Source organism: Netta rufina (genome assembly GCF_964035555.1).
Source record: "Netta rufina genome assembly, chromosome: 1".
Taxonomy (NCBI): Eukaryota; Metazoa; Chordata; class Aves; order Anseriformes; family Anatidae; genus Netta; species Netta rufina.
This window is the reverse complement of record NC_140123.1, coordinates 72,376,840-72,404,813: the sequence shown is the minus strand read 5'-3', so window position 1 is coordinate 72,404,813 and position 27,974 is coordinate 72,376,840. Positions and strand designations below refer to the sequence as shown.

General features: G+C 41.4%; 1 protein-coding gene across 5 annotated transcripts; it reads right to left on the bottom strand.

Moving 5' to 3' along the window:
- Positions 1–3: 3 nt before the first annotated feature.
- LOC311212214 (CD99 antigen-like) lies at positions 4–27,283 on the bottom strand. 5 transcript variants are annotated; one of them, XM_084291431.1, is made up of 11 exons: positions 27,145–27,283; positions 10,712–10,747; positions 10,283–10,333; positions 9,778–9,810; positions 9,419–9,460; positions 7,930–7,965; positions 6,331–6,402; positions 5,372–5,413; positions 4,719–4,829; positions 3,792–3,884; positions 4–1,856 (listed from the first exon to the last, which is right to left on the bottom strand). In XM_084291431.1, exons 1-10 carry the CDS (start codon positions 27,200–27,202, stop codon positions 3,811–3,813), a joined length of 555 nt encoding a protein of 184 aa, XP_084147557.1. In that variant the 5' UTR covers positions 27,203–27,283; the 3' UTR covers positions 4–1,856; positions 3,792–3,810. The 5 variants fall into 5 exon arrangements, with proteins under 5 accessions (XP_084147557.1, XP_084147554.1, XP_084147558.1 ...); XM_084291428.1 differs by having other exon boundaries at positions 3,828–3,884; XM_084291432.1 differs by having other exon boundaries at positions 3,792–3,881.
- Positions 27,284–27,974: the final 691 nt, after the last annotated feature.

Genomic DNA, 27,974 nt, shown 5'->3' with positions numbered 1-27,974 from the left:
TTAATTTTAAATTTATTTTTAGAAAAATCACAGGACAGGAGGGTTTTAGTAAGTATTTTTTAGGCTTGCAAATGCTGGAAAAGGATTCAAGAATCTGGTTAACCGAAGCTACTCTGAGCTTCCCCCTCATTCTTTCCTTAAAGACTGGCTTGTTTTTGTTTCCTCTACGCTTGGCATTTATATATTTATTCATGCAGATAAGCTGTACATTTAATTTCTTTTATTTACATAGATCAAATGTTTATGTATAAATCACTTTTCCACCCTTGAAAACACTTAAAGGTTTTAGCACTTTCATGTTAAAAGCAGAAGTGGGAAAAGAAGAGGTATACAAATAAATTCCATGACAAAAGTCTGTGTAAAGCTTTGTTGCAGGCTAAAAAGTACAAGAAATTCTTAAATGAATTATAATTGGCATGCATTCATATTTGAATGCACAGATGTGCATGTTTAATATCCAAATTCACAATGACTTCTAAGATATTCAATGGAATATCTTCTTTCTCTAGAACTCTGCCAGGTGGCTGAAGCATATTAGTAAGACATACAGTAAAATTGCATGAAAATTGGAACCACTTAGAATGAAAGCCAACAGAACTGGTTGGACTATTCCATCCAGACGGAACTAGTTATTATTTCAGACTCAGTCCTTTAGCTGTTATGAAGTGCACAGTTTCCCATGTTTCCATAGATCCTTGAAAACTCCCTGTGGCTTTCAGAAGCCACAGCAAACTTCACAAGTGCTTTCAACTGAGGATGTAATCATGGCCCTTCATCCCGATGGCAATCCTTCACGAATCCAAAAGCATTCTTCACATGTATGTTCAGTGGATGCTTGTGGAGCGAGGCTGGGTTGCTCTGGTCAGTCTTGTCATTCTTTATTTCTGAATCGAAGTACTGTTTTTGCCTTCTAAGTGCATTATGAGCCATCTGAATTCAAAGTATTTTCTCTTAAAATTTTGCTTATGCAAGCGTGATGATGTTAATCCCCACTCCCCAGTACTTCATTCACAACTGTCCAGATAGTTGCCAAACCTCAATCTCACAAGTTGTACAAAATCCAATTATGGCTCTAGTTTGTCAATCAGGCTTTTTTCCACATCTGACCAGCTCAGTAGTTGCTAAGCAAGAAGAAGAGCCAGAAAGGATGAAGGGTCTGGGTGGACTAGTTTGTTTGTTCTGAATCTGTACCAGACAGATGAAATGGAAAAAAAAATGCAAAAACAAAACTCTGATTTTTTGTCTTTTGGATGCTCAAAAACAATTATCATTTCCTTAGTGGCTGACCAAGGCAGCTACACAGATTGTATCAGCAGCACCCACACTGAGATCCATTATCCACACAAAATGAGCCATTTCATTTGCTTTCAGGTGCCCACAACATAAACCACTTTTGTTGGTTGGTACATTGACTTTATACAGGATTTAAAATAAAAACAAAACAAAACAAACAAAAAAACATTTACACTGCCTAAAGATATGACATAACAAATCATTAATTGCTTATTGTTTTTGGAAAGGTAAAGAAAAGTAAAACATACTGAATGCACTTGAGGCACACCCATTTGTCACAGGAGTAAAGGAAAGAACAACATCACTCTCCACTCCTGTCATTAAGGCCATATATTGATGTGCAACATTGCTTCACGGGGTAGCCATACAGAAGTACTCAGGTCTAAGTCATGCTTCCTAAAATGTTTCAAACATGGACTGTTTTCTCACGCAGCTTCAGACTCTGCTGTTTACATTATGCTTTTTTTTTGCTTCCTTTTTTTTTTTTTTCAGGCTCCCTATCCAGTTTCAATGGTCTGTTCTTCATCATGATTTCTCTTAGTTCCCCAGAAGCGTGCGCTGAACTACAAAGACAGAAACAACTCAAGGTTAGTACACTAAATTAGTATACAATGTAAGGTGCATAATACTATGTAACAGTATATATGGACAACAGACATTTTCAGTAGGCATTTGAAACTGAGATAAATTCAGGGAAGCAGAGACTTAACTCTGAAAAGCCAGTGCCCTGCATAACAAGGGATACTGCATCCCATATTTCTCACACAAGTAACCACATCCTACTAGATCCGTGTAGCTACCACCTACACTTACGGTTCGAATAATCCAACATGAAGTTTTAGATTTGCAGTTTTACAGATGTAAAAATGAGATGTAGTACTGTCTGCATATCTAATGGAAACAGACTTAACCAGGCAATCTACATTTTCAGGAAGTCCAAGATAAGTCCACATAAAATTTTAAAAACACAAACTTGTCCTCCTTTGCCATTTGGCCTGGCTTAACGCAGGACTGCTTCAACCCAGAATCCAGGTAGCTACATCAACACTACATTACCAAAAGCAAAGATAATGGCTGCTGACTCCCTAAACTTAGATCAGCAGCCGCACCATGCTGTGCACGATTGGTTAGTTCCTTGGCACAAAACATGCTCACGTTTGCCTACAAAATATAATACAAATATGAAATCTGGGATATAACAGGTTGACATAAAAATGTAGGCAGGAGTAATTATTTATGGTAACATCCCAGGCTTGACTTCATTTGTTACAGTATGCATCATCTGATCTGGTGTTCTGATGAAACTCGCCCAAAGTTTCAGCATATCTTGATTCCAAACCCTATGTTAACTGCCTTTGTTTTTTGAAGAGTATTACTTGTCTTACTAGCACATGGCTGAACTGAGGATATCTACTTATCTCCTGTCCTGACTTCAACAGCCAGCTACCAGCTAATGCTTTTTCCTTGACAGTTTAATATATTTAACAGCTTTAAGGAAAAATGTTCATAAAGAGGATCATTAGCCAGTAAACCCATACAAATGACTACCTTTTTTTTTAAAAAAAAAAAAGTATAAGAAAATAGAACTGGTTCTGCTGGGCTTAAATTAAGCAATATTGCAAATTTATACTAATTTGAGTTTTCAGTGTTCAGTATTTGAAAGATACTCATCAAACTTCGGCATGAGGTTGTATTGCCTGTTCCTTCACGGACCAGTCACAAGGGCTAGAAAGCTGAGTTTTCATCTACACTGCTTCCTTCAAATCTATGGCTTTCATAGATTTAATCATCTGTTCCATCAGCTTAGGGCAACGCCAACCATATCTGGAAGGGTGAGGTTGTTAGGCTTTTTCTTGGCTTCATAGATTTTTCCTCAGCTGTCACAGCTTGTTATACACAGATTTGTTATTTGATAACTCTCATATACAATAATTTCTATTCAAAGCAGAATGTTTTAGTTAAAACAACATGCTTCTAAGTTCAGTCCTCCTTGCCTTCAGTGTAGTTTTCTCTCTGCCCAAATGCTATTAACCTTTCCTAATGTGCATTCATGCAGAGTTCTCTATGAGTTTAATATAAAACAAGGTAACAGATCCCAATCAGATGCAACATATGCTAATGAAATACTTGTCAGCTAATTGTAGTTATGTAAAACACTAAAGGAGCAGTCATGTGTTCTCATAAGTGTCTTCAATAATACTTTTAGAGAGAAAAGTCAATTCTTCTTAACTTTCTCTAAGCTCCCGTATTTCAGAGACTCCTCAAGGAAAAAAAAAATTTAAAAAAATCATCTTTTCAAAAAAGAAAAGAACTAGAGAAGAATGGCCATATAATCAGACTTGAAATCTTGACCTGGTGCTAAGTTAGTTGTACTGGTAGTTACAAACATTTGTTTTGTAAACAACAACAACAGGGAAAAAAAATAACATAAAAAGCAGCACAAGTAATTTTCTTCATAATGTTAAATGTCAACAAAGTGTATTTAATAGGATCCCCACCAAAAATTTGGTCTTCCATCTAGATTCTTCTCTTACCAGGTGGCTCAGATTGCGCTCCCCTATGGCTATCCATATTCACATTCTCTTCATCTGCTGGGAAACAAACAGATGCTTAGCACTGAAATTCTCTTCAAAGTTACTGTTGAATAGAGATAATTTGAGGGAAGAAATAGCACTGAAGAAAACAGGCTACTGATACTAGTTAAGATCCTATTAATTTTAACGTATATCATAGATGCTTCTATGATTCTATGTTGCTCAGCTTTCAAACTTCCCAAATTCGAAAACATCAGTGCTTCTTTGGATTGCTGTTCTGTCCTCTCCCTTCACCAACCATTCCAAAAGACTAGAAAAGACAAAAACAAAGCTTCTGTCCCACGTATTACCTACAGTACTGCCTAAATTCTATCTTATTTAGGTGAAAAGGAAGTATTGTGTGATGAATAGACCACTGCAGAAAAAAAGGGGATTAATATCCAAGGTAGTTGTCAAAAACCTAATGTATGGGTAAGCATCTTGTGAAGACACAAAGGCAAGATTTCCAAGTTAGAAATGACAAGGTACTTTCCAGCATGAAAATAATCTGTAATCCCCAATCTCCACACAATTTTCCTTGAAGAAATGTTTTCTTGCAATCTCTCCTGCTCATTCTTTAGCAGGAGGTGGTTTTATTTTAAGGAATACAGAGTCCTAAGGCTGTCTGCTTTTGAAATTCTACGATTTGGGCAAGGCATTCTTCAGACTCCCTGTCTTAGATGACTAGAAAGAGAGGTTACTCCCTGTGAACACAAATTCACCAAGCTATTAAAACTACCTGATGCAAAAAATCAATTTCTAGCTCCCATATAAAATACAAAACAGAAAAAAAAAAAAAACTCTATAAAAGGGTCTATAAAAAAAAAACACAACATAGTTTAGAAAACTTACCACTTTGTTTGAAACAAAGTTTCTTCTTTTGATAAGCAATGAAACTAGACACTGCTCCAATTACAGTAGCAACGACAGCGCTTACAATTCCAGCTATTGCTCCCTGAGAAGCTGAAAGAGAGTTTTACAGATATTATTTTAGAAATGAAAGTTAAGTCAAACTTGTATTGGCTCAAAGTAAATCCCATGAACACTTAAAAAACAATAAACATGAAATTGTAGGAAAGCGTAGTAATCAACTTTTTCTCTTTGTGAATAATGAAAAGTAGTTCCTTTGATTTTATAGTTATTAATTTCTTAGTAGTGCCTATTGTTAAGCAACTTCAGCATGGTTGTTACAAGTTCCACTATTTTAAAAATAAAAATTAAAAAAATTACCCTTTTCATGGCCAAATATAAGTTACATGTATATGCATGCAGTCACTGCACCAGCACCTCTGAGATTTTAAAACTTGGAATCATTTCCAACAGAGATTTCATAGATTTATAAAAGCAGAGCTTGAAGGTGAATTCTAGATTGCACAAAATTCTGAAGCTGAAATCCACTGGCAGCAGTGAGTACTCTTGTAGAATACATGTATTAGCAACAAAGAAAAGGCCACAAAAAAAGCTTAAGATATACAGACACCATACACAGGAATTCATGCACTTACCCTCGCCATCTTCAACCTTATTTGGACCTGAGTCCTTTTGTCCTACAAGGATGAACAAAAGGTTTAGTTATTATGTGTCTAAAGAACAGTTACATCACTTTTTTTTTTTTTAATTCATCATAGAAAATTAGAGGCCATTTGATGATGAAAAAAATATTTTATCCATACAATATTAAGCTCTCTGGCATTCAAACTTTCTGTTTTCAAAGCACAGGTCGTGGTTATAGCAACTTCAACCTTGGGCGCTCAGCACTGCTGCAAAACTAGGGCAGCCCATCTGTGAAGTTTAATCAACTTGCCCACCACCAGTGGTGTTAACTCTGTCTTAGAAGTGGTGAAAGTGCAGTCATGCACACAGGGCATGATAACCAATAGTGCAGGATGGTCCCAATGACCATCTCTGTACTGAGATGCACCATAACATTTAGACATGGCAGCTTATTTAGATCAAGGTTGATAAGGTATTAAATAGTTATGTATCACTCTGTGTAAATATAGTCTACGCCACTTGAAAGTCTAAGGATTAATTCATCCTGTTGGGAAGGTGAAATCTTTGAGAAAAACAAGATGGACCACCTTCTAGCCCACCCCTGGGCTTCTTAACCACAGGAACTAAAAAAACATTAAGAGTATTTTATATAAGATCTGAAAAAATCACTCAGGTGCCTTTAAGAACTATATTTGTGGTGAATTTTGAAATAAATAACACCTCTGCATCTCAGTTTTAAAACTTACCTTTCTTAATATTACAGTAAAAATTACTGAAGTTTCCTAGATCCTCTTAATTATCTGGGTATTTTTTTGGCAGGGACAGAACACATTGCCTTTGAACTGGAAGGTCAGCTGTTATAGCTCTGATACGAAAACCAAAGGTGTTAGAAATTAGAGCTTGTAAATAAGCTTTCTTCAAAAGCTCATGTAACCATGGGGTCAATAAAAAACACAAACTACTATCTTACCACTGCCACCACCGCCGCCACCTCCTCCTCTTGGTAAATCACCATTGTATAGATCCGTATCATCAAAGCTGCCTATAAGAAATAAAAACAATATTATCTTATGTGTTCTAGGTTCAGTGGAAAGACACGATGACATGCAAGTTTTCTCTAGTTCATTCCACTGAGTCCTTGGCAGTTCTGGGCTCAGCGTCATGGTTGTGTGTTCACCTTGCAAAAGCCCTCCCACTCTAGAGACGTTTCAGCTCAGCACTATACAGTTTTGAAGCACCACTGCTGCCTGACTTCCTGAACAAAAGAGAGGCCAGTGTCCAAGAGCAGGTATTAATGCACAAATATTACTTGCTAAACAAGGAAGAACCTCTGTAGGCTACTTTAGTGGAATGGCCCAAGCCTCACTACATGTATCTTGATAAAGCAGAGAAAGGGTGTGGACAGGAAAGGAACATTTCTGTTCAAGGCTGCAGGTGTGAATGTATTTCTAAGGTTAGGTTTCTAAGTCACAACCCATCCTTTGAACCTGTACAACACAGTAGCTAAAGGAAAGAGTTCACTATGCCACAGTCCGGTGGCTGCAGTATTTGCCTGAGAATGGGAAGATTCAAATTTAATTCTCTTCTCTGATTTATTGCAGGACACTGAACCAGTCCATTTCCACTCTCACTGGACCTCAACTCATGGAGCCTGGAGATCTCCTTCTTCCCTCTGCGGTCAAATGAATCTTTAGTTTATGGAAAGCAAAGATGTTTCAAACCACAAAGCTAAAACCATCAGACCAGAGGATGTTTTATTATCTGGCAAAAGCACTGTACTGAGGCATGCAAAACCTGCGTACAAGTATCTGCTGTAAATCAGGCAGGGGAAGGAGCAAGAACCAGGGTTTGTGTTCCAGGTGAGAAATATTGCCACATTCCTGGGTAACAGTATCAGCGTAGTTGAGGCCCATGAATGTGTTTTGTTTGGAGATAGGCAAAGACAGAGAAAACCTCTAAAGCACAATAGGCGGGGAAGGGCATGTGTTTTAAACATACCTTTCAAACATGAAAGGATTGTATTTCTGTATTCTGAGTTAAGAAATTTATTTCTTAACTGAATGTAAGAATTAAGAAATATGTATTAAGAGATGAATTAAGAAACCTATTTCTCAACCTAGGGCCTTTAAAAATAACTAAAAAAGCAACACTTTGCTTTACTTTTATTTTAGATACTTTAAGAATACAAATCACATGTAGTTATTCCTACTTGCTTTAGCAAGACTAGTGCAGATTCAGTTCGTGAAGATGAGAGGAGTCAATCTAATAACATAGATGCTCCACCACAGGCACCTAACAACAACAATGCCCCGAACACGTACACTCTGTCCTCACCTTCCTTCCTCCTTCCCACTTTTAAGTAAAAGAAAAGTGACTCAACATATTTGTTATGGAATGTCGAGACAGCTGCAAAGCTTATTAGCAAGCCAATTTTTCCTCACTTCTAAGTTTTCATGCAAACCAACACCTGACATAAATTGAAAACAATTAAAAAAAGAGTAATTAGTGGAAGTTTAACTGGGATAGTAAAAACATTTAATGATTTGGGCATTTGCGCCGGAAGTCTTACCAGAGTCTCTAGCAGGTGAACCTGGCTTCGGGTTATCTACACACAAACGAGATATTTAGAAAAAAAAACATTGAGAGATCAAAAGCAGATTATAATACAGTAACTTTGAAAGGGACGAGGAAAGATTAACAAATGCTACTGTTCAGAAATTTCTCTTTGGACAGTTTTGACAGTGTTTCTAGGATTTTTGCAGGCAGAGCTGGCTGGGGTCACATACACAGAGTTGGAATAAAGTGACCAAACTTAACTAGTGTGAAGAAATCAAAAGCAGTGGGACTATCTGACTTGTAAATTATGTCAGTCACCCCCCTGTAATTTTTTTTTCCTTTCATAAGCTAATGCTGTTATTTGTTTGGTTATTTTACATTAAAGACTGTACTTTAAGTTGATGCAATTAACAGAGTTTCTGCTACATTAGCCTATATGTCAGACCCTTGTTATGCCTGAACATATGCAGTACAATTCACTAAGTCTTATGCAGCATTTTGGTTTGCAAGTCTGATTTCAAATGCTGAACTTTTAAATTTTTTTCTACTAAATACACATTACTTAGCTATTGTCACTTTTAGAACTACCAGATTTGTATCTCACTTAAAACAACAACAAAATAACAAACAAACAAAAGCATGAAAAGGTCCACATTATATAACTATTAATATGGTCCCTACAATGACACTTCACTTTGCTTGCAACAAAACAGGAGAATAAAGGATCTTATTAAATACTTCTGTGCTGTTTGGTCACAGTCTTTGTTACCCACATTAAATTAACACACCAGCAGTAGTTTTCTAAAACTGTGTTTTGACCAACAGCTGACTCCACCCAGAGGCCGGTTTCTTCTGTATAGTGCTTCTATTCGATGTAGCATGGTCTTGCCTCCTCCTAGCTCTAGCACAAATCAGATCAGGTCTCCTTAGGCTCTCTGCATATTCAGTGCAAAAAGGCTGGCACCTCTAGAGCACAATTTTAAGACCTCAACTTCAGCTTCCAATTCAATAAAAGATCCTCTCTCTTCACTTGCCTTACCATCTGATTCACTCATCTAGTTGTTTCTCAAATAGCCACCTGTTTTCAAGTGTCAGGGTTTGGAAACAGGCTGCTTTAGCAAAGAGAAAACTTTGAAGGGCTAAATCAAACTGATCAGCAGAAAGTGCTACTGTCCTAGGACTGTAATGTTGTGTTAGGTACCACAGTGCAACAGATCTAGTGATGGTACCCAAAGAGCTACTGGGCATTACCTGTTTAACCAGACTTTTTTTTTTTTTTTTTTTAAACCAACTGAGTGAAAGAAAAGTGACTCAACAGGTTTTCTTATAAAATGTCAAGGCAGATGCAAAGCTTATTTGCAAGCCAATTTTTCCTCACTTCTTAGTGTTCATCCAAACCAACACCTGACATTCATCAAAAACAATTAAAAAAGAGTAATTAGAAGTTTAACTGGGATAGTGAAAACGTGTCACAATTCAGGCATTTGTGCTAGAAGTCTTACCAGAGTCTCTAGGCTTTGCAGGCGGACCTGGCTTGGGGTCACCTATAGACAAACAGAGTTAAAATGGATTAATTCAGATTTAAATGCTACTTCCATAAGTAATTATTTATGGACTTAGTGCCATCTAGTGAAGACACAGCAATGAAACAAGTAAGACTTGTTAAAGAAACGTGTGAAATATATGCAGCTTTGTGATCCAGTCCAGTAAAATGAAATAAACACAACTGGACTGCAATTATTTTCATCTGTAATCTATTACTTCAGTCAACTCAATGCCATTATTACATTTAGGTAATACAGGATGGATAGACATTACATTAAATACCACTGAGCAGTACCCAGGAAAACATTATACTTACCAGGCTGAAGAGCATCTTCCAAGCTAAACCCATCTACAAAGAAATAAGGGACATTTTAAGTGTAAGGTGAAAATTGAACTAGTTTTAGACTATTTTTTACACAAAACGCACACCACAATGTTTTCACCAAGAATATAATGGCATGCTCATTCAACAGCGGCCCACAGAAGAGCATCACAGAGTTATGAGTCCATTAGCTGCCAAACCACATGGGATATCCCAACAGCTAGTTCAAGTTGAGCAAGCTTGAAACATGCAGATGAAAGCCAATGAAAGGAATTTTCAAAGGGCCTTTAAACTTATAATATCAAACTATTTATCTCTGTAAAAGCATTAGCAGAAGACTCTAAAATGTAGAACTCTTTTTGCTATTAGGGAATTACTTTCCTTTTCAGAAATATCACAACTTTGTTGGCCACTAAACTGAAAAATTCAGTCTCAAATTAGTATATACAGTTATACTTGACTTCACAGTAAAAGGTATTAGAGGGCAGTTGGATCTCACCATTGTCTGACGGTGCCTTCCGAGTTGGAAGAGGTTTCTCTGAAGGTACTGCTAAAGACAGATAGAGGGGTGGGAAAAAAAATGTTGAAAAACAATTTCCTACACTATTAGGAAGATACATACAGGACAAATTTAAGCCCATGTCTATACAATGGAAAGCACGAGATCAAACCTATACAGCAAGATGTTTTCCTCTCAAGATGAATCTGAGTGTTCCCAAAAATAAATTTCAATTCTAGGTGGTCACCATTTTGACCCAATGTAGCTGAATTGTTCTACTGAGGTTTAAACAAACTGTATGTGGGGACACTGTCATGCTCAGTCATGCAGTGATATTCAGAAACCATCAGAGGGACAGCCACTATTTTCCTGCCCTCCCCCCCCCCCCAAAAAAAAAATAAAAAAAAATTGCAAGAGTGTAATACTTGCCAAATGCATCTTCTAACCTGAAGTCATCGTCATTGCCTATAAACATATGAAAACAAAATCACAGTATTAACACTTTTTTCTTACTCAAAATCAACAGTTACTATGGTTGTAAACATGCCTTTGATCTTTCTTGAAGTATGTTTTCTGTTTCCTGCGTCAGACGAGAAGGATGTTTTTGAATCAGAGCTAAAGACAGATATCCTTCTCTATTTCTCCAGGCCACCACCCCCCCACAAAAAAAGGAACAGTGCTAAAAATTGTTGCTATAGAAAGGGTCCAGAGCACCACAACCTACTCCGACAGTTAATATAATGTACTTATCCTTTTTTTTTCTTGCCACTGCTATTGCATGCCTTCTTAGTGCCATTCACTGCATATTCTTTCCCATCCTTCTTTCCCCTAAGCCACAAAATGAGCAGGGTTACAGCTCCAATTCACAGTAATTTACAATATCCAACTGTGAAGAAGAGCAATGGAGAACAAAGGCTGGTGTGAAAGTGATATGATTAGGTAAGGATTTAATACTTCGGCATTAAAAACAGATTTTCATGGTTTTAGAAGACTTATCTTTTTCCCCTAACAAAGGTCAAAAGTAGTGAAGATGATTAAGTTATTAGCATAGGTAACCTTGAGCAGTCTCTTCAGCTTCCTAAAAGACAGCTGTCACCACCGTGGTCTCTCTGCTCCAGCTAGATTAAGTTTCATTTTCAGCCGTTAGGAAAATAACATTTCTTTTGCTATATTAGGTCAATTGCTAGAGCTACTGCTGCTCAACCAGCCAACTGCAACACACTGACTCAGGGCATTCGTGCTACAAACTGGTTTCCCAGCATGTATATAGTAATGTGATCTTGGCAGCGGAGGCTCGTATGATAAACGGACACTAAAACAAATGCTTGGGATATTTCAGACAGTTCATCATTCATACTCTCACTGAGGCACAGCAAAAGGAAAAGGCATGAAGATCTATGGCGGATGGTGAAGCAAGACATCCAAATTTTCTGCTCGAGACGCAAAGAAACTGGGAGTATTTTTACCTATTGAGTATCAAGCCACCCAGAACAAACCTTAATACCACCACATCTAACTTAATTCAGAATATATACACATAAAGCACTCACTGATGTGCATGGCTTTTCCTGCAACTAAGAAGACAGCTACAGAAAGGGAATCATCACTGGCTACTGCAAAGTCTGAAGAGGGGAATTAAAAAAACAATTGCAAGCAAAATGTTCCTTCTGCTTACAGGACAGGCCACACTAAGACAAGGACAAGTCACGAGACTGAGGGATGCCCATATATGTGGTGGCATCATTTATCTCAGCTGAGGTCAAAATTGAAATCTCTTTTCTTTCTCAAATAACTGCACTTTTAATGCTGTTTTCACAGAAGAAATGAATCTAAGATCCTTTATTTTATTTTTAATATGGAAACATGGAATGACAACTTCCAGAAACACCCTTCAAGGTAGTCTTCAATTCAGGCAACTGAACTGCTATAGCAAGAACTGAAATCTAAGCAGTAATTTGCATGCTGTAACATCCGAATGGATTATTATCACCTTGCTCACAACCAGGTGGGGAGGTAGCACTGCCTGGGCCGTGCCCCGTCCTTTCAAGGAAACAGACAGAGGCAACTCATGGCTTTATGGTAGTGGATCAACTACGTGACTTTAGAACCCCCTAGATAAAGTCATGAGGTAAAGATCATGAGTTTGAAAAAGAAAAAAAAAAAAAGTTAGTTTACTTCATTTTCTTCACTCCAGATCGAGACTATAAGCTCTTTTTGATACTTAGTTCATGAAAAATCATTTCACAGAAGACAAAATATTTGCAAGTCATTTATCTGAAACCTACATTATCTTGCAACACCTTAAAGCCTCAGTAAAATGACCAGACCCAAACTACTTGACACAAATCTCAGCTCAGGAGTCACCCCTTTGCTTAGACTATAGCAAGAAACCTCCATATTAACAAGAAAAAAAAATGGTCAAAACATGCCAAAGAAAGAAAATTCCTTCTTTCAGAAAGAAAAAGGTATTCAGAAAACACCTGGAGCAGAGAAGAAGTTTGTTTATCCATTGTTCATAACAATCCTTCGTATGTCTTTAGATCTCTTGCTTTTATGACTGCACTCACTCAGCGTTTAGTACTGGTGGGGCTAACCAGAGGAACAGTTCAAATAACCTGAACTGAAGAGGCCCAGAACCAAGGACTCGGCTGGTTTAAGGGAAGAAACAATGAGACAGTGCAAATACAGATACAGAACTAGATTAAAGGTAGCAGCCTGATCCAAGAAGAAAAAAATCAGCAAGAGTATGCTGCACTCTTAAGAGGTTTAAGCCACACCTACAGTAACTGAGCTTATGTGCATTTTGTTTAGTCTAAACAAGTTTAATTGCCAATAAAGCTGATTAGCACAATACAGCAGGTATTTCTAGCTCCTAGGGGCATGAGAAGATTCAAGAACATCTCAGAAGTGTCCGCACCATTTTCCTTCCATGTCCACAGTTCAAATACCAGGATATAATGAGAAGAGTCAGCTCCTTTCACAGGTTTTGTGTCAGATGGAGGGAAAAAGCAGGTAAAAGAGAAGGTGAAATACTTCACCTTTACACAAGATAAGGTACTTCAGAGCAACCACAAGCTTTTGAAAAGCTGATGAGCTAGAAGGTACTCAAGAGAGCCAAACAGCTACGCAAACAGGAGTCCTGCAAAGGCCCACTAGTGCTCCCAGATATTTACTGCTGCAGAATTACTCAAATTTATGTAGCACTGCAGGAGCTGACAGGGGCCTTGAGCTGGGGAAGTTCCTCCCTGAGTAATGTGTGGCAACACACCCAGACAAGGGACTTGGGATGAATCACCACACACTTTCTTACATAAGCAGCAGTCGGCATGAATTTTGTTCTCATAGAAGCGCCCGTGTTTTCCTCCTTCCCCTGGAAGGCAGAGGTTTCCCCTGTCTCCCCAGCGCCCCTGCACGCTGCAGCTGGCACCGACCAGACGGCAGCAGCGAGCTCGTCCCTGCCCCACCACTGGATGCTACCTGCTGCTCCTTCCCTGGCCTCAGTTCAGCTCTGTCCTGCTGCCTAGCTGCTGCTCTTCATGACACCTGCAAAAACGGTCGTGTTCATGAGGCCATGGCACGTGGATCTTGGAGGACGGGGGTGCTGGTAGCCACACGTGCATAAATTCAGGAAACCAGACTAAACTCAGCTTTTCCGGCTTCCAATGTGGAAACGGGAATTTACACTCTCATGTCCTGCACATGTTCTCCTTGGGGGACTTAAAACAGAAGAAGTATTAATATTCAACACCTAACCATATCAGAAGTCAGAGAAAAAGCAGGAAGGCCAACAGACAGAACCTTGCTCATGAAACACTTCAAACATGAGAGGATAGCCATGAAACCCCTTTTTAAGCTTGAGTCTGAATCAATTTTTGCCCCACCAGCATTAGTTACAATCACAGAATATCACAAGTTGGAAGGGAACCACAAGGATCATCAAGTCCAACTCCTGGCACCACACTGGTCAACCCAAAAATTCAGACCATGCGACTAAGAGCACAGTCCAAATGCTTCTTAAACTCCAGCAGGCTTGGTGCTGTGACTACATCCCTGGGGAGCCTGTTCCAGTGCATGACCACCCTCTCGGTGAAGAAGAGATGCAAGTGAATCACAAAAATTTTTGAAAATGTCAAAAAAGTGACACTGTTCTCAGAATGTAACTGCAAGAAATGCCTCTGAGGCTTGAAACGGAGAGCCTGGAACACGAAGACCACTCGCTGTGCGTGGAGGAACGAGCTCAAAACCACACCACTCCTCCCCGCTAGGGCAGAGGTTTGCAGGCAATGTCCCTCTGCAACAGCAGCACAGAGGGGATGTTTACTCCCACTGCCAGGCAGCGCTCTCCTGGAATTAAATCCCACATGGTCAGTGTCAACTCCAGCTCCTCCTGTAAGTATCCACCTACCAATGCTGCTTTTCACATTTATTTTTTACCAGACAGACATTTAGAGCCACAGGAAACAAAAACTCTTTGCAGGAAGTTCTGTTCAGAAGAAAAAAGCCCTCTCCCACCTAACACAAATACAGTCTAAACACAAATAACATCTGCAAATCAGCCAAAAAGCAACAACAATTTTCTCCATTTAGGGAGTGTCGTCTTTCTGCACATCTGGAGCAGTTGCTAATGTTTCTGCCTCGAATAAAGTCAGCTAAGGCTCCAGAGCAACCAATAAAAATACTCATTTCCTCTTCAAAAATATGCATAAGACTAATAACTATCATGTTTAATTTTGGACAGCCATCCAAAAGTATGAAAGTACAATGGGGCTCTAAACATCAGCTTTAAAGCAGAGTTTTCCAGGGAGGATTTGATGTGGGAGTAAGAGGACGGAATAAATAGCTCTAAATTAGCAGAAAATGTGCAGAAGAACTGGGTAAACCACAAAGCTGGAGAATTAACACAATGGCCACAGTCCTGCCAAATGATGAGCTGCTTATCCAGAAAAGAGATGAGGTAAGAACGAACTACAGAATAGTTACAAAAGGTCTAGGAACCCCCATGAATCCATCCCGTGCAGATAAAAGCAGATGTTCAGCATCTCAATCACTATCTCCAGAGGTGCCCTCCAGGCTCAGCTGTCCCACAGTTCTGTGACTTGGGTCAGTTCTAGTCGCTGGACCAAATTCCTGCTCTGCAGACCTCAGGCAGCTGCCAGCCAGATAAATCACTCGGTCCCCCTGCAATTCTTTGTTTGGATCAGAATTGAAAAGCGCTGCTTCACTGCACAAAGTTAGTAGGCAGAAACCTAAACTAGACTCAGAAGCAGTCTCTGGAAACAGAGCAAATCTCACCCGCAAATCTCTGCCCAAAACCAAGCACTGTGGGCACTAGGCAACCACTTCCCCTTTGGCCACTTTTGAAACTCTGTCCTGGCTAAGCAATGCCTTTAGTGTTTTGTTTTCTTTACTAAGGCAAAGAAACCAAAATCCTTGAAGTACACGTTGCTCACAGCCTACAGCTTCAAGGTTCAGGCTGTGCCATAGAGAGTCACAAAGCTGACGAGCCTTGCAGCTACTAGTCACATAGCTTACCTTTCCATAACCAGCTGCGTTCCCACCACAAGGCGCAGGTTTATTCTGCAAAGGTCATATTCAGTATGCAAGCACCTCTTCCAAAGTCATCTTACTTCTTGAGGATTTCCGCACTTAAATCTAGCAATAGCTTCAACAGCTTTTGGCAGGAGCCTTTCCATCGTCAACCAAAGTCTGAAGCACGTCCTTCAAAACACAGGACATGTCACAGGCAGCCAAAACTGTACTTTGAAAACCATGGAGCAATACACACAGTGATGGAAATAAGACACTGTGAGGCTGGGAAGGGCACCCACACCAGGCTGACGCTCCGTGCTGATGAATATTACGCCTCGCCGAGATAACTCTGCCCACAGCTATCGCCAAAAAATAAGTTAAACAGACTAGAAAAACTAAGATGGAGGTAAACCGAATGATTAGTCTCAAATTTAAGAAAACTATTTTACTCAAGCAAGATGCTAACTCATCAGTATTCTGTAATTTAATAAAATCATTGGTTCTCATGATAGCAGCTAAAATTGACATAAAGTAACTTAATGTTATTTTATCACCAGAGGTTTATCTACACAACTATTCAGATAACAACACTCCAATTTCTCTTTGCACTGAAAAACTTTACATGCATCTGTGTACTCCAGCACCCTTCGCAGTCTCGTACAGAGGAAGGGGAAAGTACCTTCAGGACAACCACGCAATCTGCCGTGACTTCAGAAGCCGTGTGCTTCCCCTGTTCATCTCAGTACTCAGCAGCACAGTTTTTCCAGCTATAAAGCATGTCAGGTGATTGATTGGAGGCTTCCCTCCACCAAGCAGTCAGGAATCGCCTAGGAACAAAGCCAGCCATTGTTTTGTTTATCTACACCTGTATTTGCTTATACTTTGCACCTCCAGTGGCTTCCTGGAGTGGGGTCAGGGCAGAAAGGGAAAAAGCACAGTCCTGGAGAGGGCTCAGAGGGAAAAAGAGCTGCAGCAGCGAGGCTCAGCTGCAGACAGGTTAGGGAAATCTTCATTGAATGGAAGATGATGTTCAATTTTAGCACAGGAAGGAAGCCAAGATTTGTGATCTGGCAGCCAGTTAACTAAAAATTCCAAAACCTCAACAGTTAAAGAGTGGTAAATAATCTTCACTCTTATCGAGGAAAAAGAATCTATATCATAACTTATAATTAACAAATCTCCAAACCAGAACTTGGCCTTTCATTAAAAAAATTCTTTAAAATGAAATTTGAAATACACACTGGTGGTGTACACCCAAGTCAGCCAAGAACACTTGTATTTTACAGCAGTTCACTGAAATGATGGCTCCACTGTAAGCAGGAGCATTTTAGGTCTGCTGACACCTGCAAGCTGACAACTTATTTCACAGCTTATTTCTCTTTCACTTTTTTCACCAGAACTCCTACCAGTTCGGTACAGTTTGTATACCAGTAGCTAAGTCCAAACAAAATGTGTAAGCTAATCAGAAACATTAACTGAACAGAAAAATAGACTCTGCTTTAATAGACTTTTTTTCATTGTGGCTTGCTCAATTATGACTAAAAAGATTTTTCAAGAACTATGCGTGCTTTAAAAATAGCTACTACGGTTTTTGCTGAAAGGCAGAAGAGAAAGACATTGCATTTTACAATTTGGGTTTCCTGTGGGTAAGATGGAGAGAGAGGGAAACAGCCCCAGTGCTGTGGTTTGCAATGACTCAACTCATATTTTAATCCGCTGCTCTGAGACTGAATCATTTCTGGCACCACTCAGCTCATTTTAAAACAAAACCTACAGGGGTCTGGTCAAATGCCAAAGCTTAAAGCGTTTCAAAAGCACCGAGGACACTTTTCTTCCTGTAAATATTTACTATTAAGGTGTTGAGATAGAACTGTGATAAATGACAATTAAGTAAGACAGGGCTTTGTGATTTGCACTGCATTGTGCCATCCCAGCGTTGGCTTGGGAACATGCAGGACTAGGTTCAGCCACCAGATGCATGATGTGACTGACACCAGCCGGCTTCCCTGGGTGAAGAGGAACACTGGAGGAGAAGGTTTATTTTGTTTTTTTTTTTGAGTAACAGTCTTAACGCCACAAAACTGCTACCTAAAAATACTGCAGAAGGATAGCCGTGCACACAGAGGTCAGTGTGACTAGGTTTTGTTACCTAAAACGGGCAGATAAGAAAACAAATATGGAATTCAGCTCAGTGGCAACCAGCAGGCCTGTATTATGGCGTATGATCTTTCTCAATGAGGTTTTCTTCTGGTTTCCTGTCAAAAACAGATTTATCTTTTTACTTTCCATCCCTCATTGTTGTTACTTCAGCAATGAGATAACCTTTCTTTTCATACCAAGGCTACTTTCTTGAGACACAGTAGGTCTGATGTGTTCATGTGCTCAGTAAAACATGTGAAATGCGTTCAGAATAAAACCTTTGGCATCTCTAGCTCAAGCGCATCTGGTGGAAGCTCTTCTGCTTTGCTATATTTAGACAAAAACATTTATCACAAATCCTCCACGTCCACCCTAGGAAATCGTTTCACCACCCCTTGTTTCTACGCCACCTTCCAGCACTAAGTGGATTTTATATCCTAATGTTAGCCCTCGCAGGGGGCTGTTACATATGCTAGACTTTAATCTGCACTGTACATTTAGTCATTTCAAGACAACCCAGGAGAGCAATAGGAGCGTATGGAAGAACTGTTTGCTGATGGGAGCAGTGCCAGCATGGGGCTGCCAGGGGAGGCAGTGACAAAGATGCAGCAGCAACACCTGAGGGAAAGGAGAAGAAGGAGCAGTGGGCAGGGAAGGGGAAGAAGAGACAATCAGAGAGGCCTGGGTGCAATGAAGTTGTCAGCTCACTACAGCCACATGTTTCACAACACAGCTCTTGCCTAAAGTTTTTTTTGGAGGAAAAAAGGTCCACATTTCTGCTTAATCTGCACAGTAAAGACCTGGCCTTTACAAAAGGCCAAAATGGGAAGAAGAAAAGCTGGAACTTTTTGTGAAAGCTGAGGGGGAAGGAGTCTTGTAAATCAGAAGTTAAAGCCATCGGGTAAGACGAGTAGGGAGATCTCTGACAGAAATACATTAGCTATGGCTATGTGACAGGCACCTCTGCAATATTTTGGGGAGGCAGAGGGCAGGGAATAGTTGCTGAAATAGCTACTGAATTCGGGATTCAATCCCAAGATGCTTAGCCTCTGAGATGTATTGAGAAACACAGCGGCAGGAAGAGATTTCTGGCATGAAAGAGGGAAAATACAATCCAGCATGGGACAAGGAAGCAAGGGACGAAACAGAAGACTGAAAGAATATCAAAAAGGATAACCTTCTCCAAAATCCTCCTACATAGCTTCCCCAAACCCTTCCCTGAAACTTCTTGTTTCTAAGCTTAAGATGGACTTGTGTGCCTCCAGAGCCGTCCAGAAAGCCCACAAGGCCTACTAAAAACTACCTTATCCATGCCACACTTGCCTCACTGATTTTCTGTTCACCACCTCACACTGCTACTACTATCACCACTAGCCCTTTCCCTCTTCATACAGGATAAAGATTTTATGCCAAATCACAGGGAGAAAACGGTGGGAAAAAAACACAAGTTTCAATACTCTTGCTCCATTTTTTCCAGATACAAGATTTAATTTTTGTGGCGTGTATCTGTAAACCAATGATACTACCAGCATATTACCAGACTTGCAGGATTTGCTCTCATGAAAATATCATTTTAACCGATTTTTCACTTGTTTCTTTCCTTCAGAATACTGAAATTCTTCACAAGCAAAAGATGCAAACAATATTTTCTGTGGTTAGGCAAAAAAAAATAAAAAATTACAAAGACAGTTTTGTAATTAAAATCTGAGTAAATTTTTACCACTAAAACTTTCACCAGTGACAACTATAGATGTTTTTAAAAAAGTCACTTCACGGAAAGGTTAACTTGTACCTCAATACATAACATTAACTGATGAAAGAACAACTGCTATCCTACATAAGTTTGATTTTACCTGGATGAAAACTCTTCAGCTCAGAAACTTTATACACACTAAGATACAAATACTATTTCTTGTGAAAAATTTGTAAGAAATCGGGGGCCTAACAGGAGTCTTACAGGAGTTAAACCATGGGGAAAGCAGAACTGAATTAACATCTGCAGCTAATTAACAGCAGCACCAGTCAATAGCTTTCCTTTTATCAGTACAGTTAAAGACGCTATTTCTTAGATGTTTATAGCATGTGTACCCTTCCCAGATGACTGAAATCTGTATAAAAAAAAAAAAAACATAAACAGGATTTGTTACATAGTTTTAGTAGGATTTGTTGCACAAAACAATGATGTTTTGTGCTGAAACCTGACTTAAATTTAAATTGGTTCTTATTTTAAACACATTTAAAATGATCTTTTCCCCAAAATATGTTAGCATAATTCCTGAATTTGGTGTGTTAATTATAGATTTTAAATGAATCGTTCTATATCTGGAGAAGGTATTATAAGCATGCCTTATGCCACCACGAACTAAGTGTGCACCATCACAAAAAATTCTTTTATGACTTTTTGGAACTCTTCAAAGAAAATCTTTTAGATCCTGCTCTTCCGGGCTCCCCAGTCACATCAAATGCCAAAGGATTAATCAGTCTAAAAGACGTCTGTGTATAGTATCCCTGCAACAATTTTATTTTCAACAGGTGAAAAATGTGCTTTCCTGTAGCAAGCTGGGAAATCTTTCCCAGATTACAGTCTGTGAGCCAGAGAAGCTAGTGTGCAAGGTTGAGAAAGCAAGAGGGTTTGTTTGTTGTTTTTTAAATGGAAAAGCAAACAGAACTAGCTCTTACCATGACAAGCAAACTTCCAACTACTAGCTTTTTGCAGTATTGGCCCTAGGTCTGCAGAAAAAGTGACTCAGTGCTGTAGCTTCACAGTTCGTGAGCAGGGACAACACTGCCAATTTTTTCTCAGTACCCAAAACCATGATAAGATGTGTGTGGTAACTTGCAGGAAGTTAAATTAAATAAAAGTTTCCAGAGTTGAGACTGTTTGGCCCTCCAAAGGAACCAGCAGAGAACACGGGCAGCACCAGGACACGGCACAGCTCAGGGTGAGAGATACTGTAGTGACCCTCTGGCTCCAGAAGGAGCCTTGATTCTGGCATTGGGAATGCGTGGTGGTGTTTGTGGTGGAAGTGCTGTGCCCACTGCATATGGGCAGGGGTGTGCAAATGAGGTGTTAACAAGTTGGAAGTGCAGGACCTGTGAAACTCCTGTCAGACTGGAAGGTGAAAGCTAAGAAATGAGCCAGCGCCTGCCCCGGGGTCTGTGCAGGAGCCAGGAGCACCGGGCAGGGCACCCTGCTGGGGCAGAGACCAAAGCTTGGGCTTGTCTCAGGAAGTCGTAATGCAGGCAGGGTGAGATCTGTGGAACACAACACGCTTGGGAAGTATGAATGGCGAACCAGTATGTGTGCTGGGAGGGAGGAAAGTCTGGAGAAGCCTGGCAAGCAGATCAGCCCCTTTCCTCCAGGAACATTGTCTGGTACTGTGTTCTCACTGTGGCAAAGCTAGTGATGGATTGCTAGAGGTTTTTCCGCTTGGAAAGAAAACGTAGGCAGCACGCTAGAAGAAATAAACACACTTGCTGGCATCACAGAATGCAGCCTAGGCTAGCATCAAGTATCAGCAGGCATTTCACGAACACAGCAGTCCAAGAATGAGAGGAAGGTCATGGAGCAGAGCGGGTGCATCATATTCCCTATAATCCCCAGGCATCTGGCAAGGTACACCAGTACAATGGCTTGCTTAAAACTGTGCTCCAGGGAAAGGGAACCTCATCTCTAGGAAGCTGCAGGGCTAATTCAGATAAAGGCAGGAACCTGCCATAGCAGCCCTGCAGAAAATTAGATACCTCAAATTCCTCAGGGTGATACAGTACCAGCCAGCCCTGGGGACATTAGGACTGAGACAGACATTCATGTTTCTTCCCCTGCAGCAGATAAGATCCAGAAGGAAGGGATCCTTATTGCTTGAGGACCTGGGTTTACCTACTAGGTGGCCTTTGAAAATGAGATAACGAAATATACTGTTGCATATGATAAATAGGATTATTTTACCTCATAAACTATTCTGTGCATTCTGCAGATACAAGACCTGAAGTCTGTAGGTAGCATTCAGACATCTGTGACATTAACCCAACCCAGACTGTATGGACAAGGCTCGGAGTTTGTGATGGGTCCATGCTCAGACTGTGATGTTAAGGCCTACCATCTGGTTCTCAGAGAGCAAAGGCTGGGAAGGGGAAGATTTTAGGGAGTGTACATGCCCATTGTTACAGGACTAATTCTTATTGCCTTCTCTGAAGGTGTGGAACAGTTGCTGGAGGTGACTTATTGTGATTAAAGGTATGGTTACATCTCCAGAGAAGGTTCAGCATTGAGGAAATTTCCAGCGTGAGATGTGGCAGATATGCAAGGAATCTGTCCCTGGATCCCCTTGGCTACATAACCTGCAGCCTTAGGTATTGGCAACACCAGGGGCGCTTGGTGTGCAGACTCTAAGAGAAATAGCATGGAGGGTGGAGCAAAGACACCACGGCCAGGCTCTGTGCTATCACTGCAGGGATGGGGAACCTGCTGCTACTATGGAACTGAGAGATTACATGGCCAGCCCTGACCCAAACTAATAGCAAAATTATGTCCTCTAGGTGAACTCTGCTCACTATAATGCCAAAACACACCTCTGTCACAAAGGCTACCCTCCTCCAAGGTGGAGCCACCCCTCTGTGAGCATGCACCCAGAATTTCTGAGCCTATACTTTTAAAGAAAAAAATAGAAAATGTTCTACCAATCGTAAGGAAGGTACGTATGACTGCAGTCATTCAAGCTCCACCTAAAAGTAAGAAAACGGTATAAAAATACCTCAAGAAAAAAAAAAAAAAAAAGTGTTAGGGAGCTAACATCGTAGACAAGTAAGGAGGACACTTCTGACTTCCGGGATCAGTCAATGGGCTGAATCTCTTTTCCCCCATAGGGACACCTACTGGATGAGATTTGAATCCTCAGTTATACTGAGTGCTTCCCCGGGAAACCTACCATTCCCTGTAAAGATAACTTATATGTAGCTGGCTGTGTTAGTCATGTTCCTGGTATTTGCACATGCTTTGTAGAGAGGGTTTTTATCACCAGCAATTCAAAAGAACCTGTACTCCTGTTGCTTCAATTAACTACACCAGTCATTAATCTACTAGACTGAACGTGTATCATGCTACTTGTGCATCCATGATCGTGGTAAATCAATATATTGAACACACCTGGGCTTTAGTGCTGAGCTGGTCATCACTCACAACCTAGGCCCAGCTGCCCCCAGCCCACCTGATAGCTGAGGACAAGCTGCAAGGAAGGCAGAGGGGCTTGGGGCCTGCCAAACTTCCTTACCCTTTAACACAACAGAAGGGAGGTAGGGTAAATTTAGCAATGAACATCTATTAATGTCACGATGATGTTAAAAGAAGAGCTTAGAGTTAGGTGCATGCCCAAACAGCTCTTAGATACACATTTCTCAAGAATGTACTAGGCATGGCCTGGGCAGGGTGCGAGCAGCAGAAGGCTGCGGGGTGCCCTGCGTGGGAGGTGGCCACGACCTGCCCCGTGCTGGTCACAGCCGTGTCCAGTCAGCACTGAAACAACCCGTCACACCTTCCCCTGGCCTGTGGAGCACCATGTGCTCAAATACACTTAAACAGCAGTACCCGCTAGGGCAGGGAGATGCAAGGAGATGCTGGTGAACAGGCACAGACTGAGTGCAACCAGCGAAAACCAGGGCATTTGAGACTAGGAGGGTGAGAGGTTCTGGGCTCAAGTTGAGCCTAAGGGAACAGCCTAAGCGTTTGTTTCATTCTTTGTGTCAATACCTGAATCCACAATCCAGTTTGCTTTAACTGACAGTAAGATAAGTAAAAATTCCCTCAGTTGAGACTGTTTTGCTGATGACACTCTCTCAAAACACTTTTACTAGACTGCGAAGAGGAGTTTCCTGTGCCAGAGCAGGGAAAAACAGTTTGACTGAAAGAAGCTGGCCCCTGTCAAGATGATCTTAACTGATAAAGATTACTATTATTACAATATTTCACTAACACAGCTGTCACTTGATGAAATACAAGTTTAGTGCAGAGTGAGGTTCACAATAGCAAGAGCTAACTCCGAATCCTTCCTTAAGTGCAGGCAACCCCATCACGCATACCAGAGTCACATCAGGAAAATATTGAAATTGGTCTTGGCTGGACAGCAGTAGGCTGAGTCACACTTAACTCTTGCCAAGTTGCAGCACTTTAACTACAGAAAGCTGAAAGATTGTTGCAGTGATATTATTTTGATGGAGCAATGCAGAGGCCATTTTATATAAATAACAACACATAAAAAGCTCTTACCCATCTCAAATTAGAGGAAACAAACATGGAAGAGTATGTGCTGCACTTTTCAAATTCATGCTGTAATTTATGCACACTAGCACTGCTACTAAAATGTTTAATTGGAAGAAAAATTTATTCCTTTAATGATATTTAAAAGGCAAACTGCAGAGACCACAAAGCAGAGATCAGTCTCCAGCAGTCCCTGCTCCAGACGAGTGCTCTATCCACAAGATCACTCATTTTGCCTCCATTCAACCAACAAACCAGTCATTCTTCTCAACAATGACTTGCCCCAGCAAGAGATCAGGAACACACCCATTTCTTTCCCTCTACTCATAGTCCTATAGTTACCGCAGTCTTAGGAAGAAGGGATCTTCATCTGTAATTTACCTTAGGCTACTGATCTTACAACACTGATACATCAGCTCCCAGCACGTATTTTCTTCATCTCCTCGTGTTCACTACCACAATTACTACTTCTGGTGGCTACTGTGTTTCAATCAGCAAGCTGTACTCAATTCTTGTGAAGAATACTTCAGGCACATATTCCCAAGTCTAAGCCCTTGTATGTCTTGATCTTTCAGCAGTACAGAAGGGAAACTGATCCTCCCGTCTGCGTGCAAGCTCTAGCAGTTTTCTGCTGCTCATCATGCAAGGTTTTTTTATTTTTATTTTTTAATTCACCTTCTAAGGTTCTGTGCTCTTCACATAAATTGTGCAGATATCCTGTTACCTAGTACTTCTTGTCACTGGATTCTGAAATCCAGATGCCTGAAGTTAGATATTGGGCTAACCTGGTGGTTTTGCAGAGTTAAGATGGCTGAGCCAACCCCACAACCAGCCCAAGCAGGAAGTCTCCGTCCTCCCCTGCCCCCCCCCATTTCATTTCCACCCTGATGTTCAGTCCTGCCCCTCCCTTGCGCTGGCTCTGCCACCCTTCAAACCTTCTGCAGCAGACTCAAGGAAGCATTAGTCATCTGCCGACTCATCAAGCTGAATCATCGCTCTGATGGGCACCAGACCAACCACAGAGGGAGAGAAATGGACAGATCCCGCTTCTAGAGGTAGCATGCCATTAGACTGGACATGTAAAGCGATGATACAAAAACCTCACGTTCACCCTTCCTCTGGATTCAGCCCCAATGACATCTGAATTCCAGCTCCGCCTGATTTGCAGAGTTTGTATTTGGCAAGTGAAAAAAAAGACACTTCCATACCAACTGCACGGTTAAAATCATAAGCCTTTAAGCAAGTTCAAAGTTCACCACTGTTTAATAGCTCTCAAATATTCACACGTTGAATACTGTTTGAAGTCTGACAGTTTTCATGTGCCTAAAATATATGACTCAATACAAGCTTATTCTCAAGGCCATAGACTTGCAGGCTTGAATTATGAAAGCCAGCAGTCCAGGAGAACTAGTCACAACCAAACAGTTGCGTGGCAGCTGAACTCACAGCGTAAGATCCTTAGCTTTCTATAGCAGTTCTGTCAGTTCAGACTACAGACAGCCTACCAGCAGAGAAATTCAAATTTTCAAAAGGATACAATTCAGGCTCTCCTTCCTTTACTTTAATCTAAAATTGCACCACCACACATCTGAAATTCCTGAGCGGCTCCACCCTCCCCAGGCTGACATTCTCGACAGTTCTTGAATTCTTGTATGTTTTCTTTAAGAAGAAGTGTCCAAACTAATTATAATCTATTTATATGGTTCATATTACCAGAATTGGCCAGTGCTCTGATAAATTAACCTCAGTTTTGGAAGCAATCTGTAAAAAAAAAAAAAAAGTAGCATCGGTTTCTTCTGAATTCTAAGCAAACCCCCTGAAGCTGTGTTTTGCACACCTGCCCTCCACTGAAGCAGGAACCGGACAGCCTGTATTCACCTCCAAACTGCTAGGCAGTACGTTTAGAAGTGCTGTTTTTGAGCAACTCCAAATAATTCCACATTGTAAGAGCCTCAAAAAAGACCCTGCTGTCCAGGACTGTGGGGACTGTTTGCAGAGAAGCGCATTTTCCAAATAAGTAGTAAGATGATATCTCAGTGTCAACAGCATGAATCATCTCCAAGTTTTAGAGTCAGTGACTATAAAATGGCACTATTTTTCCGTGAGCCTGGATTTGCTAGCCTCACAGCTAAGACCACAGCAGTACAACTCCATTCATATAGGCTTGAAGCCGAATTGCTTAGCTAGCATCCTGCCATACCTACAGCTTCCAGCTAAAGCGAGGAACAGGTATTTTTCCTTCCCTCCCGCGGTGAAGAGATACCGAGAGTTAAGCTTTGAAACGGTACTTTTACAGAGAACTTGAAAGAGCGCACCTAGGCATAGCGTTAGGTCTTACTAAGAAGGTAGAGAAAAAAAGTTTCTTAGAAAGAAGTGGGAAATGACAGTTTGCACGGCATTTTCGAGCTTTAGGAGCCCGGCCATCAGGTCCCAAGTAGTGTGCGGGAGGGAAGCACTGGGAACTCACTGAATGTTTTTTGCTCAAATGCAACCACGCTACGGCACAGACACCCTCCCCAGACACTCGCTGCAGACGCGAGCAGCTCTAAGAAAACTCGCTGCCGTGCTTTACGCCGCTGTTCCGCCATCGCAATAATAAAGAGCGGGTTGGCAGGCTTCCTGGCCAGCACGGAGCCGCTGCCCGAAGTTACTGTCAGCCTGCCTGCTTGCCTAAAATGGAAGCCGAGCCGCACCCGCTGCCACAGCCACAGCCACAGCTCCGCTGCTGGCTGCTACGGGCTACGGGGAAAGCGCCGCGCCCCGACGGCGAGGCAGGGAAAAGAAGGGTGCTGCGGGGCGAGAAGGGAAGGGAAGGGAAGGGAAGGGAAGGGAAGGGAAGGGAAGGGAAGGGAAGGGAAGGGAAGGGAAGGGAAGGGAAGGGAAGGGGTGTCCGCGATCCGCCGGCGGGGCGGAGAGGGGGACCCCGCCAGCCGCTCCTCACCTCTGCCAGGTGCCAGGAGGGCGAGGAGCGCCGCCAGGAGAAGCCCGCCGCCCCGCATGGCTGCCGCCTGCCGCCCGCCCGCTGAGAGGCTCCGCGACCCGGCCCCGGCCCCGGCCCCAGCCCCGATCCCGGCCACCGCCCAGGCGGGGCGGGACCGAGGCGTAGCGGGGAGCCCCGTCGGCAGCTTTCGGGGCCGCCCCCCGGAGCCTTCGGGGAGCCGCGCCCCACGAGTGGCCCCAGCCCTCGTAGGGCTTTGCCGGCTGGAAAAGTGGAAGGACACCAAGTTTGTGAATCACCCTCACCAGTTCGTGAAGCGATGGTAGTATTTTTTCCTCCTTGACGGTTCCTATTCCAATAATTTTCGGAGTTAACCCGCGGCAATAAGGAGTTTAACTCTAGTAAGCTTAATATCTTAAATTTATGCCGTGTTTTGAGTTAAGGATAACCTTTTCCCATTAAATACTTGAATTGCAAGATTTTTTTAATTTTTTTTTCCTAGCTGTTAACATTTACGGAGTCAACATTATGTTGCTTGTAGCAGCTTCCCCTTTTCTGGAGATAAAAGACTGAATACACGCACGTGCCTTTTGGCATAGTCATTAATGCTAAGTGTATGTACATAGGAAGTTATTCACATGCCTAAAGGATGTCCTCTAACAGTGTTTGCTTATGACCGTTGCTAATCAGCAGCACTATGTACTTCTCTATTTAATCAGTTTGTACCAAATGACATGTATTTATTTTTTTTTCAGGAATGCAGAACTAGGAGGGAAAGCCTACTTTACCTCACTGGAATTGCCACACATCACGTCAGGCCCATGTAGTTTCCT

Coding starts and splice junctions, on each gene's coding strand:
- LOC311212214 (XM_084291428.1), bottom strand. CDS start 27,202: ATGCGGGGCGGCGGGCTTCTCCTGGCGGCGCTCCTCGCCCTCCTGGCA. Junction 5,414..6,330: donor TGGCGGCGGTGGTGGCAGTG/GTAAGATAGTAG, acceptor TCATCCTTGTAG/GACAAAAGGACTCAGGTCCA. Junction 1,857..3,827: donor AGCGCAATCTGAGCCACCTG/GTAAGAGAAGAA, acceptor CTGTCTTTGTAG/TTCAGCGCACGCTTCTGGGG.